Genomic DNA, 14700 nt, shown 5'->3' with positions numbered 1-14700 from the left:
TCAATGCCAGTTGAAGTCAGAGGAAAGAAGTGGTGGATACTGGAGCAGACTGAAGGTAGAGAAAATGTTTTGAATGCTTGTGTGTTATAATTTATTGTGCTCATTTATTGTATTTCATTTCAACCCCCTAGGTAGCCTGATGGGTGGGGACCTCACAACCGGTGCAGGCACCAGTGCAGGTAAAGAGAAAAAAATGTATTTCTTTAAGTGAATAAAGGACTTACTTCAAAGACTGAGTCCTAAAATAGCTCCATATTGGAGCAGATGTATTAGAAATTGATTGGCATCAATTTAATTCTCCCAACTGGTTGGGGGGGAGTTGATACTTGTGGTTCTCTTACCAGTAGAAAGAGGCTTGTTTTCCAGCAGTGTCAAATATCTTGCACCTCAACAAATTCCAAAGACACAAATGTCTGGTTTCCTTCACATCAGCCTTTGCATACAAACTTTTGGGTACATTGCATACCCCTGTTCAAGTAAAACTCCCAGTGGAGTCAGTGTCAGAAACCATGACCCTTTTTGAGTCACAGGGAGTTTTTCCCTTTGACTTTAGTGGAATTGGGGTTTCATTTTATTAATTTAAGCTTGAGTAAAGACTTCAATATTGAGTCTCTCATTAGACTTCAGTGTACTGAGTGCAAATGTGATTTCAAGCCCCTGCTCTAAGACCACTGCTAGTCAGCAAAATCTGTTAGCATTTACTTAAATAATCAGTAATTAACTTTAGTTTTATGTATTTGGTTAAGTGCTTTGATACACAACAGGGAAAGGATTTTCAAAATACCCAGGCAGAGAAAAAGATTAGCCCATTTAGTTCTACTCCCATAGAACTAATGAGAACTGTACTTGCTAAGTTCTGTGTTATCAAATCGATGTTGTCCGAGTAGTCCCCTTTGCTCAGTAAACTCAGTGGTTTGTTAGCAACGTCAGCAATGTTGCATTATGACAAATACGGATTACAAAAGACAATGGCAAGATTACTTTTGCAGTTTTAGAAGTAGAAACATATGTTCAAAGAAAACAACCTGAGTGGTAAAACATTCAATTTTACTGCGTTAACTGCTCTCAAAGAGAACTGTATGGAAAAACAGTTGGAAGATTCATTTTGTGCACTATAAACCAAGGCTGATATATGTGGCAATTCCAACATTGTCTCTTAAAATTATTTATAAAGAAATTTTGGATCAAGTGATTTTTTTTTCTCTCCTTTGGCTCTCCTCAAGCCCCACCCCCCCTTTTATATTCACACATGGATGAATCACAGGTGTTTGTATGATGCATCCATAGTAAAACTGCACAACACTGTATCAGAAAGGCACTTTAAACACATACTAAAGCTTTGAGGGGTCATTTTGTATTAACTTCGGAGTAGGGAAGGCAGACCACAGGAACTTTGCTATTAGAGAGAAAGCAGGATAGAAAACTATATATTTGTTCATTATCTCCTGTTAGCCTGCGAAACACAGCCAAAGGCAGATTCAATCTGGTTGTGGTCGCATTTCATCTTTCTTTTTAAACTCGAGTAGAAACTTAGGAACAGCGGCAGAGGAACTGGGATAACAATTGATCGCCCTATTAAGGGGCTCCCTCTTCTGGCTCATTTAGAAATATCATTGCCTGGTTACTGATCTCCCGTTCCTTTAAATAGACGCTGGAAAGCAATTAGTAAAGGCAATGGTTTTTTTTAAAAGAGGAGCATACAAAAATTAAGTGTCACCTACATGTGCATTTGTCTTAATAATCTTTGTGCTTAATAAAATCTGTACATCAGTATACTGCTATAAAATTTATATTCTTTCTAAATATATTCTTTTTTCCTTGGAAATATATTAAAAACATATATAAGCATAGGGAGCCAGATAGCTTGATTATTTACTCACAAATTAAAAATTTGCAGTTCTGGCACACTGTGTTATGCATTAAGCTCTCAAGCAATGTAACTTTGGAGTAGGCAATTGATTTCAGAGGCATATATACGAGGGACATTGCTAGGAATGCATCATAAATATTTAATTGCATGAATAGTCTTTGTTCTTTATCTGGCAGTAAGTGCCTTAAACACCATTAAAGAAGTATTTTCTAAATCTCTTCAATGCAGAACAGTAGGAAGAATTTGATACAGGGCTGAAGAAAAATGGAAAGGTCTTAGTTGCATTGTTCCGCAACGGCACTGTTTTGGACAGTCCTCTTTCTTTAGGGTGCGGAAGAATAAACATCAAAAGTTCTCTTTGTTCATCATTTTTCACAAGAACAGAGACCTCTGTATTTTCTTCTAATTGGCATCTTAGAAGTTGCTAACATGATCATGTGCCTTAATCTGTTTGGGTTCATATTTCTGGACAAATTAGAACATTATGAATTTGCATTTTTCCGCAATGCTTAAAAATAGCATATATTCAAAATAATATACTTCAAGAAGAGTCTAAACAGTTTCATTTCTGCTGTTATAAAATGAAACTACTTTTTATTACTAATACCTGGCCTCGGTTTCTTCACTCCTTCAATAAATTACAATATAACAAATTGCATTATGATTACAATGTCAGAAGTGGGAAGAGATTATTTAAGCCATCAGTAGTATTTTTAAGTTGAACCAAGGTTATCTCAGGTTTGTTAAAGTAAATTTGTTCTTAACACTGATTAAATAGTTTCTGTCATGTGATAGTAGCAACTTCCAATAAAATCAGAGTGAACTTCACATTTAGTAGCATTGCTAAATTATAAACACAACAATGTCTTTGGCACTATTCTCTCAGTGGCTTTTGATTGAAAGAGAGAACAAGAACTTTTTGGATGCAAACTGGCATACTCTAAACCCATTCTATCTTACCCCATAACTAGTATGAAGACTGATTTATTTACTTGTTGGCATCATAGACTATGTGAAGTTCTTTTAATTTCTAGAGAGTGTATTCTTTAACAAAACCACTTAACAGTACCTTTACCATAAATAAATAATGTTGATGAAGTTTTAGTACTGTAAATTATCTGAACTCAATTTTTATTCAGTGACTCATTATTTATGTTGAAAGTTTGATAAAAGATTAAAACTTATAAAATATTTCAAAAGTTTTAAAATAGAACAGTATTGGGGGATGTCTTTCTTTGCATCTGTACTTCTAACTTTTGATTTTCAGATTAAATTCTGTTTTTAAATTGAATTCTGGTTTTCATATTTATATCTTTTCAGATTAAGACATTTTATAATTAAGTTTTCTTTTTAAATAGGCAGGATTACTATATGCTTAAAACTACTGACTGACTGACTAACTGACTATAAATAATAAAATCAAAAGAAAAATTCCATCTCAAGTTTTAAATACAGGATGGGTATAAAATAAAAGATATACTTGCTATAACTGTTTATTTATGTAATTTTTTGTTTCCCTATTTGATTTCTCTCCTGCCTCCATCTTGACATTAATATTAAACTAAAGAAGCAAGTTAGTCAAAAGTACTTAGGACTCTATAAATGCTGCCAGAGGAACTAAGTGCTTGCTGTCTTTTGATCTCGCATCCTCAAACTACCTTTAATCCTGTTCTTAAAAAACATTAGAAAGATCATCAATGCATTTTGAAAAATTCATCCGATGTCTCTTTAAGAACTGCATCCTGTATTTACCTATAAATCAGTGGCTAGTAATTTCCTTCTAGAAATTAACCACAAGCTAACAATTGCCTTCTTATCTTCTGAGGGCTGAGGTCCTGAAATGCCAGCCAGTATCATAATTTTGTAGTGCTTTCCTTCTCTTTGTTCTTTTCTTGGTCATGTATTGACTGTGGGTGAAGGTATTATACATTCTACTAGTATTTCAAGACACATGGGAATATATGTAGTAATAGCAGTTTTTAACTTATAAGCCTTCAGGGCAGAGGCAGTCTGGATGGTGTCTTCTCAAAAAAGAGTGGTTTACTAAAAAGAAGCAATCTGCCTAAATAAGCCAAACAGCAGTACCAAAAAACTAAGCAAGACTTTCAAAGGCATCTAGCTGAATTAATGTCTTTTGAACTATAAATATAAATGAGAAAATTAATATTAAAAAATTTTAAAAAAAATTAAAAGGCTATGTACATATTCTCCACTGTGCCCTGAAATCATGCTTGGCATAGTCAAAAGAAGGTTGGGCTATAATGTGTTAAATAAACAAGTGAGCTTGGAATAGTGATTCTCAAACCACAGTTTATGGGCAGCCTGTTCGGATTGTATTTGCCAGGGAGAGCATGATAGGTTGTTGCCTGTCCATTATTACTTGATGAGTGCAATAGCCCACAGACTTCTGATCCAAAGATTGGGCAAAATGTGGTACAGAAGCATAGTAAACAATAGTTCTTGTCCAAGGAAGCTTATAGTCCCAAAGAACACTCATTCATAACAGAGTTTGTGATGCAATAGTGCCAAATCAAAATAACAAGAATTCATAAATTGGCAGTTTGACTTAAAACCATGGAGGGGAATACTAAATGAAAAACATAGCAGCTCTCTTCTTCTCTTTTCCACTTGTATTATGCCATTAAGTGTTCCTTTTCCAAGCTTTCCTCCATATAGGGAGTATATATATATACTTTTTCTTCAGTGTTTTAAGAGAAGTACCTACAGGTAGGAGATTTTGATAAAGCAGGAAGAGCACTAAAACTTGTTTGACAGGTCTAATACATAGTAGAAAGACAATAGTCCATTCAACAGTAACTGAATTTCATACCTATGTAGGGAGACAACACAGGCCTTTCCAAATTTAACTTCTATTTCTGCCCTGAGCAACTGTTTTATATGGCTTGAGGCTCTTTCATACATGTAAAAATCACAAAATATCTGAAAGGATAGCTGCTGCTATCCATGTAAAAATTAAAAAAAAATCTTGCAGTGGGTGTCATATGCAAAGATAAACATGTATCTTCATCTTACTCATGCGACCTCTTACCAAAGAAGAGATCCACGCAAGCTCATTCTCAGAAGACATCAGTGAAAATCTGTGAAAAATTGGCCTTAATTAGGTTTCCACCTGTTGTGAAAGTGTTGACTTAGTAATTTATTTAGTTATTCCCTGTCTCTTCATTGCTTTAATCAACAATGTCTCAATATTTGTATTTATAAAAAGACAACTTGAAAAAATTGAAAGGGAGAAAGCCCTAAGTTCACATGTAATGAACAATTAAGTGAGTCATACAAACTGGTTCTTTCTAAGTGGGATTTTAAAGACAGGCATGATTGACTTCTTTTATGATAAAAGTTTCAAATGTTCCTCAAGACTAATTTAGATTCTTTAGATAAAATCCTTTTCCTAGTGAAGTCTGGGGGAATTTTATGCTTTCCTTAAGTGAGACAGGAATTTCACTGTTTTTTCTGTCTGTGCATTCTTGCTCACTAAGACATCACACAGTCTTCTGTTGCAATCCATACTCTTGTTCAAAGTCAGAAAGCACTGCTTAAATTTCAAACCAAATTAAGTAGTGTTATGTATGTGCAAAATACTTTACTTTTACCTGCATATCTGTTCTAAAAAAAAAAATTAACAAGTATTTCTAAAATTTCTTTCAGGAAGCAAGAAAATACATTTTCAAATAAGGTCTTCTGTTTATAATTGGAATTATTGAAATATTTTTCATTGAAAAAGCAGTTTCCTCAAAATGGTAATTGATTTCAAATAGCTGAAAAAGCAAATTATTTGTCATCAGCGAATAATTTGTTAAAAGCAGATGATTGACAAAAGGGTTATGGCTTTAAACTGAAGGAGGGCAGATTTAGATTAGATAACTGTGAGGGTGGCAATGCACTGGAACAGGTTGCCCAGAAAAGCTGTGGGTGCTCTACCACTGGAAGTGTTCAAGGCCGGGTTGGATGGGGCTTTGAGCAACTTCTAGTGAAAGGTGTCCCTGCCCATGGCAGGGCATTTGGAACTAGATGATCTTTAAGGTCCCTTCCAGCCCAAACCATTCTGTGATTCTGTGATATGATTCGTCAAAGTCTCTGACAGGCAGTCAGAAGAGAGAAGTTCTCTACTCAGGCTTGTATTTTTCTCCTATAGAGCTTCAGCAAATATCTTTTTCAGCAATATAGTTTCTTCTCTGACATGTCACATTCTGGTTTGTTTTTAATTATTGAAACTCTGGATCAATCCATATGCAAAAAAAGAAAAAATGCTGTTTATTTTTTGCGTAAACTGAACTAGAATGAAGCATCTTTTCAGCTAGCATACTTATAAGAGGGTAGCTAAGTCCTGCAAACATATTTTGGAGAGGAGTTTATCTCGAACCAGTGAGGGCCAGATAGGAATTGTGCACATTTTAAGAGATCAGGTCTATGCCAGTAACTGCAAGATCGTTGGAAAAGCTGTGATGCAGGCTGAGTTTCAGCTGACTATGGAAAACCACCCTCAATATCTGGTGTTGGCCTCTCCTATTAGACTAAACCTTAGTGTGGAAGAGCAGTGTATTCCTAGTGCAGAGCATGGACTAACATCTGCAGATGTGAACATTGAACAAGGAGACCATTACACGAGGTCTGGGACACTGCATTATGCCAGCTCCTCATGGTAGCAGATACAACACCAGTAACAGGGGCAAGATAGCTGTTTCACCATGGTAAGACATTTCTGAATTACTCTGATCCCTGACATTTTGTATGGACCTTACAAAACTGTAACACAAGTTACAGTGCTTATTGTGCAGTGCCCATGTCTAAACTACAGACACATAATATTTATAAAGCACAAAACTGAAGACCACTGTGTAATTGCCTTAAGTGATTTTTCTCAGTAATTACAACTTAGTTACTGTGCTGATTAGGTGAAGCTTCAAGCCAAACAAGATAATGTGAAATATACGGATGCTGAGATGAGCACAGCTATTGATAAATAATGGTGTTAGAACAAAATAGTGCTGTGGAAGTTGAGATAAATGAATCAATACAGTCAGAAGTAAAGGAAAGATAATGTTTCTACATGAAAGCTGTATGATCTGAGATTCCTGAAATTAGGTGTCATTAAAGAATTATGAAAGTAAATAGTGCTATGATGTCCGACGCTATGATTGGACATCACAATGGCAATAGTAACTGTGCTGCAAGATTAAAAAAATGCAAACAGGACCTGGACTTGAATCGTCTATTGCCCTGTTTCCTTGTTGAGGGGAAAAAAAAAAAAAAAGAGAGGAATGATAATCACTGAAGAAGGAGAAAGAGCATTCCCCCTCTCTCGTTGTATAATTTGCCACAGACCCTCACTGCCTATGACATACACCCCTATTCCAAAGGCTGCAAGGAGGGAGTCCATGGATGTGCTGAAATATCTTCCTACCTCTTGGGAAAGCTAATTGCAATGAGAAATGTTTCGAAGTGTTTCTCACAGTTCCTTGTGTGGGTAGCTACAGGCTAATTCGAGACAGTCAGGTGCCACCTTTGCATTTATTTTATTAAGGTGCGAACTTCTAAAGTGGGAGAATAGTTAGTGCAAGAACTAATTTAGAAACATTTAAATATGTCTTTTTTTATAGCAATAAAACCTAACTGCAGTGTTGGTGATCAGGCTGGCTTCCCCTGCACTTGACTCAGCAGTAAAGTATTTGCATGCAGGTATAGCGGTCTATGATGCACAAGTCAGGTTTATGTTCTCATGTTCTTTTATCCTCCTTCTAAATAAACTCATTTATTTCTTCATTCAGCAGAAAAATCATCTCCAATTTCTAGGCTCCTAGATTTGTGACATGTTCTTAGATTTTCAGAAAAGTATTTTGTATATGTTTTGCATTGTCAAGTGCCCAAAGAGCCACTTCTTTACTTTCAGCCTCTGCCTGAGAAGCATCATCACTGTCCAGAATGAAATCTGAGCCCAGTTGCTGCAGCACTGGGGAAAAGTGCCCTTTTGCAACAATAGTTATGTGCACCAGCAAATACTCCACATACAGTAGATTATCAGGATGTTCCAATTTTTATATGCACTCACCCACAGATCAGAAATAATTTTGGCTAGATCATCCACGTATATAGTTCATTAAGGTAGCTGGCAGTACTCAATATGAAGATTTTGTAAGGAGAGTTAATTCTTACATGTGGAACATGCCACCAGGACATGCTGGGGTCAGGAAGCAGCTGGAGACCTGGAACAGCAGAGGTTCCTGGGGGTGCAGAGCTGGGCTTCACAGCCTAGACCCATCCCACAGTCCCAGCCAGGGAGTAGGACCAGGGAGGGGCAGCCCAGGGCAGACCCAGACCCAGGCATCAGGCACCTCCATGGAGATGGGGATGGAGCAGAATGTCAGCCTATGGATGGGCATCTGGTGAGGCAAACCATTAGACTGGTTAGAGGACTATTCATGGCACTAAACACAACATTTAGCAGTAAGGCACATGTTGTCTCAATATGTTGCATAAGTACTTGAACCAGCAAAGGGACAAAGCAAAACTGAATAGTTTGAGCCACAGAACAGAGAAGTCACTTTCTTCATAATATACTACAAATATAAGGAAATCATACACAGAGTTTTCCTTGAAAATTTGAAGAGACCCTTTACCTCCCCTGCAGTGGAAGCACTGGAGATTTGCTTGATTTCCAAAATGGGAATTCACCCAGAATAATTAAATGGGATGCACAGTCTGACTTTTAGCTTTGTGCAGTCCCAGTACAGGTTACATGTACACCTAAATTGCCTACAGTATTGGGAGTATTTTAGTGGTTCCCAAATACTATCTTTTTTCCCACATAGGACAACAATAATGCCATTGGTGCCCTTTACATCTCTTTAAAGGGCAAGAAGTTCCCATTGACAGTTATGCAACCTGCTTGGCAAGAATGGGTGACTAGGGAGGGACAGCTTAGTCTTACATTGCTGTAGAAATCTCTACCTTCTTATTTACACTATTTCTAAATGATTAGTTCTAAAACTAGCAAAAAGGTTTTGAGATAGTTTTGTCCCGGTTCTCCTCCCATTCTTCCAAATGCCTGTGTGTTCTCCAAAATGCCATCGTGTTTCAGCTCAAAATGCAGTTGATATTTCTCAGGATGTCTAAGAATTCTTCGACACAAAGTCAGTAGGTTTTGTATGACTCCCTGTAATTCAGTAAAGAATTAGTTCAGTGTTGTGGGAATGGGCAGTTACTTTAACATAAAGATTTCTTTTTTTCTAGGCGAGGATAAGTGCAGATTGGTTTTCTTTTCCCACTTGCAGTTAGTAAAGATTGTGTACTGTGAATGAGTAGCATTTAACATGTGAGTAAGAACATTCAATTACCTTTTTTTTAAAATTATTTTTCGGTGAACACCAATACAGCTTCCTAGTGCCAATGCTTTGTTGCTGGCATGTGTTGATTTTGGGTGGTAAACTACAGCCTATTCCAACAGTGTGCACGCATTTAAAAAAAAAAAAGATACATGGTGTAAGAGAGAAAAGAGAGAAATTTGCCTTTTTTTTGATTACTGGTAGGAACAATTAGCAATCCTTCAGAAAGTGGGAACGAGTGAAGAGTGCCAAACTGTGTGTAAATTTAGCAAAATTTCTCCTACTGCATTGATTTTTTTGTATACACATATATTTTGAGGTGGAGTTGATTTGTGGCATAGTTTGCTCTGATGTATGTATATATTAATTCTACATTTAACATTCTGTATAAGAGGCTTGATGATCAGTCAAAATGTCATGTATATGGAATATGCATTTAACATAACCCAGTAAGAAGCAGAAATCCTCTATGAAATTGAAAGTACATATTCACCTTAGAAGAAATACAAAAATTTTCACAAGTAAGAAAATACACTTGTTGGAAACTTGAAAGGAGCATTGAAACCCCTTCAAGAATTTGAATGTTATTTTCCTATTAAAAATAATGTAGGTAGACATCCCAGATTCCTAAAGATCTCGTAAGTTCTCAATACATATGGTCAGTGAGAAACACTAGAGTAAAGAAAAGAGAAGAAAGGACGTATAAATTGTATGTCTTATTCTTTGTGCTTGTAGGACTACCATAGAGGATTTTTCATTCCGTATATTTTTATATCTTTGAAATCACTAATTTAAAAAAAAAAAAAAAAAAAGAAAGAGTAGGAACATGACAGCTTCAAAAGTCCAAGAAATCAAAATATAAAAATTTTCTAATTTTTCAAGACGTAAGGGCTTTGAATTATGACAATACTGTTCAAGAATGTTGAGAGATATGGAAAAAAAGTATTCTTTCCTCATTTGTGTTACCTTAACACGTGGAAAGTTTCCTGCTTAAATGCTCAGTACAAAATTATTACCTCAACTCTGAGAATATCAAGAATTGCAGCCACTTGGCAATGCCTATAAGCCAATGACCATAACTCTTTATAAGGTACAGGTGTTCCTAATGAGGGATGAAAGGAGAGAAGTAAACTTTGCTCTCTGTCCTGTCCTGTTCAACTCGTGCTCTTCTGGTATCCTTAAGTTCTTAAAATATGGAAGGGACTGCTTAGGATAGTATTTCATGAATTTGTAATACAGTTAAATTTGTAGCTTTCCATGAGTAAATGGATGTTTTCTTTTTAATAATTCTTCTTGATTGAATAACTCTTGGTGTGCAAAAGTACATTTTCTGGATGTTTTTAAAAAGTGATATTGCAGGGATTAATCATGCAGTTTGTACTTGGATGGAATTCCTTCTAAAGTCAATGGCATCCTTGCCTAAATGCACAATGTGGGAGCATGCCCAAGAAGAGCGTTCAGTGCTCATAAGGCACTTGTCCTTGTATTCTGCTGTTAGTCCAAATGCAAAGTCTGGCACTGCATCTCTTGACATGTGCTGTTCCCCTAACTCTGTCTAGAAACAAACTCTTTTCTGTGTAAAATATTTTTACTCTCTCAAGTCAGTATAACAAATAATATAAGGAAATATAATTTTCTCTGAAAAGTTATTGATTTGAAGATGCTGTAAATTTGCAAATTCTGACATATGCCCTTTAAAACTTGTGCATCCACTGTTTTTATTTTCGTTATGCACTACAGAATATATTCATACTGTTTAAAAATGTTCTATTCCAGCAGAAATATGGCTTTTAACCAAATAAAAATGTAAAGCCAACTTGCTCTAAAATCCATCTGGTTTTCATTTTCTTATAATCTATAATCAGGAAATCCATTCATCCACGACATATAATTTTTACGCTTTCAAGTGGATAGTGAAATGCAATGTTCTGCATAGAGTCACATCTAAATTGATAATTGTCCAGGCAAAGTGTAATTTTAAAGTATAGGATGAATGAAGGTTTAATTTGTACATTAGAAGTCTTATACTTTTTTTTATTGCCTCTGAATGTAAATGAGGCTATTCTGTTCAGTCTATTTTTCTGAAGGTGGGACAACTGCCTCAGAGCAGGCCACAGCCCTCTTGAGTTAAAAGGATACAGTTTAAGGAGCTGGTTTAAATGCAGGCTCTTCTTAACTGTAAACCACATGCATGCATTCAACGTTGATTTCCAAATTATGGGTTTCTGTATCACTGGTTTAAGATCCACAGTCTTACATTCCTGAATCCTCATTATACCAGAAGAGTAACAATTTGGTGACTGGAAAGAGGAATGGTTATTACATGACTCCAAAATGCTAGATGGCATAATATGCCATGAACAGCAGAAATCTCCTGGTAAAGAGAAGATGGCAATAGTTCTTTAAAAGAATTTGATGCTTTTAGATATAAATGTAAGAAATCTGATCACTGTTCAAACTATTTGACATCAGTAGGTAAATAAAATAAAGGTCAGATGAAAGTTTCTGAAGAGTTAAGGTTTGTGCAGAAGCATTCTGTCTCTTAGTGTTTAATAGTGAATTAAATTAAGTAAATCTTATGTAGAAAACGGGAGTTCTTCTTATAAGAGGTTTTATTCTCCAAAAATCACAATTAGAAACAAACATATAGAGTACAGTGCATTCTAGTTTGCTATATATCTGCTTCAAAGACTTTCATTGTCACTCTATGAACAAATCCTCATCATACAACAGATTTAACAGGGAGTTTTACGCGGTGAATATGTCCTGTATGAAATCAACACTAGAGAAAATCTACTTTTGCTTCAGTTCCTCCTGTTGATCACTGCTCAACACATTACTTTTTTAGTATTCAGTTTGTAAAAGATGAATTTTTAAAAGGCTCTGTGGTTTCTAGGAGAAAATATTGTCATACATTCAAAACGCCCCTTCTAATCTCACTGTCTCTAGTAACACATGGCATTAATTAGAGTATAATAGGTAACCAATCCATATTGAGACCATTGTTTGTTTTTAAAAAAAAAACCTACTGACACAAAATGGAAAATTCTCCACAGCGTTCTGCTGGTATAGCTTGATAAGTGTAAAATACACTTATTTTCATTAACATTTTATCTTACTAACTGTAAGATATTAGGGAAATAAACAACAGGATTAACTATGAAAAATATTTTAATACAAAATCTCTGAAGTGATCTGCGTGCTTTTAAGTTTTCGGTTTTTTGTAAAGGCCTGTGAGATCATGATAATAAAGAAGCATGCGAATAAACAAGCCAGGCCAGAGCACTTACTAAAGGTACATCACAAATACAGAAGTCAAGCACTGTTTGATAATATTCCTGTGTCCTAAGCCTAGTGTTCACAGTTCAGGGTCTTCCACAGCCTGAAGTGGTGTTTTCATATTTAAAAGCCTTTCACAGATTTTATTTCTGTGGATTTGCTGTTCTGATAAATACAATTAACTGATGTGCTTGAGGATTAAAAACACTATTTAATCTTAATCATGCTTGGACCACTTCATTATCCTTAATCAGAAAAGCGAATCACTCTCATGTACTGTCATTTTTATGCCCACCTCATAGACATTATCAAATTTAGTTCCATAATCCATTTATGTCCTTTAGGGCTGTAAACTCCATTACATTGGCGGGGGGGGGGGGGAAGTGAGATGCTTCTTCTTCAGTGACTTTGGGACTACAGAGGAAATTTGAAGGTCCAGGGTTTCTGACCCGCAGGGCTCTGCCACTCTCACTAGCTCATCTTCTCACTCGAATTCTAGGTTGTGTGTCACAGCTCGCGAACTATGAAAAAAAGCTGAGCACAGAACAGCAAGTCTTTCCTAGCATGTTTTTGCTAGGTATTTGTCTGTGAAAGTCTTCTATTTCTGTACTGGTTTTTGTTCTATTCCCGCTCTATGATTGGGCTGTTTCTGTACCTCTCTTGAGACTATGCAGATAGAATTTCAAGGTTAGGCTAAAAATCATCTTTTCCTCCAGACTTAGAAAGGTCTCATTTTAGTGGAACAGTAGGTAAGTAATCTTATGGAAATACAGTTGTCAGTCCTATGTGGTGACAGAAGGAAACCCTTTTCTGAAAAACGCAAATGAAGCATTCGCTTGTCAGAACTGTTCCTGGGGCCTGCAGCAGAGAAATGAAGATGAAAGATATAGTGGCATTTTCCAAATAAAGCTCTGATCTTGCTCCCATTGACTTTAGTGTTGACAGAATCAGATCCAAAAAGTGTTGTAAAAGAGAGCCAAAAGCATTTACAAATCTTCTTAGTCCTCCCACTGCCTTTTCTGGAAATTATAGCCTTGCTGTACTCATGCTTTGTTTAAAAGCAAAACAAAATCATGACCTACAAAGGGCTGAGTCAGGAAAGGCATGATGCTCTGTAGTTGTCGAGAAAACATGGAATAACTTTGACTTTTTTTAAGCCCTTAAATTATCTGACTTTCCTGATTCTCTTGTAAGGCAGATGTCAGATGCTGGCTGCTACAAGGGCACAGTATATTGTGTTATATACCACAGTGCTGTAAACAGAGTCATATAATAACATTGATTTCAGCACATCTCTAAGTTGTCAGCAGCCATGAGAGAAAGCATTTGAAGACCAATTGTTCCAAATATAACATGTGTTGTATTTTTCTATAAGGATACATGACATAGGTATTTACCATGAGTTTTTTGATTTCACATTTTTAGTGTTGAGGTTTAAGAACTACAGTGGAGTGGGGTTTCTCTCTCCTTTTTTTTTTTCTTTATTTTTTTTTTCTCTTTTATTACCTAAACAGGAAATGGATATGGCAACCCCCGCAACTCACCAGGTCTGCTGGTCTCACCTGGCAACTTGAACAAGAATATGCAAGCAAAATCTCCGCCTCCTATGAATTTGGGAATGAACAACCGTAAACCAGATCTCCGTGTGCTTATTCCACCTGGCAGCAAGAATACCATGCCATCAGTGGTAAAGCATTTTCAAAGCTTTTCTTTTTTTTCTTCAGATAAGAGTTACTTGGGAATTTCAAGACTGGATCAAGCAATTAGATTCTTGCTTGTTTGGTCTTTCTGTCTAACCCTTAAGGTTTGACATCAAGCTGAGAATGTAGGCTGAGCCTCTTTGATTGCTTTTTTGAAGTCATATTTACTTCCTCCCTTTTTTCTGTTAGTTGCAAAATAGGAACTGTGTCCTACACAGTCTAAACTTCTGCAGTCTCTTTCCTACTAGCTGAAAGAGCCTTTCCTGGATTTGTTATAAAGGCTGAATTTAACCCTGAGTATTCCTAACCTATGTTTTTCCTAAATATTTAGGCACACAGACTCTCAGCAAATGGCATATTAGTTGTAAATAAATTAATTTGAATTCTATCACTTTGAGCTCCAAATTTTGTAATGATAAGAGGTAGTACATAGACAGAGCAAGAGAAAGAGAAGCATGAAATTTTGGTATCTCCTGCCAGGATGAGTGAAATTTATACAAGATATTGTGCT

The 14700-nt window shown here is 36.1% G+C and overlaps 1 protein-coding gene across 23 annotated transcripts in view; it reads left to right on the top strand.

The window, feature by feature from the left end:
* The window catches only part of MEF2C (myocyte enhancer factor 2C), a 139628-nt gene that overhangs the window by 110609 nt on the left and 14319 nt on the right, over positions 1-14700 (top strand). For all 23 annotated transcript variants that reach the window (XM_032676816.1, XM_032676817.1, XM_032676811.1 and 20 more), the window contains 2 exons: positions 132-179; positions 14004-14176. In XM_032676816.1, the coding sequence (XP_032532707.1) occupies positions 132-179; positions 14004-14176 (221 nt within the window). The remainder of the gene's footprint in view (positions 1-131; positions 180-14003; positions 14177-14700) is intronic.

The sequence above is a fragment of the Chiroxiphia lanceolata genome, chromosome Z (assembly GCF_009829145.1).
Source record: "Chiroxiphia lanceolata isolate bChiLan1 chromosome Z, bChiLan1.pri, whole genome shotgun sequence".
In the NCBI taxonomy this organism is placed as follows: domain Eukaryota; kingdom Metazoa; phylum Chordata; class Aves; order Passeriformes; family Pipridae; genus Chiroxiphia; species Chiroxiphia lanceolata.
This window is presented reverse-complemented; position numbering and strand designations above follow the sequence as displayed.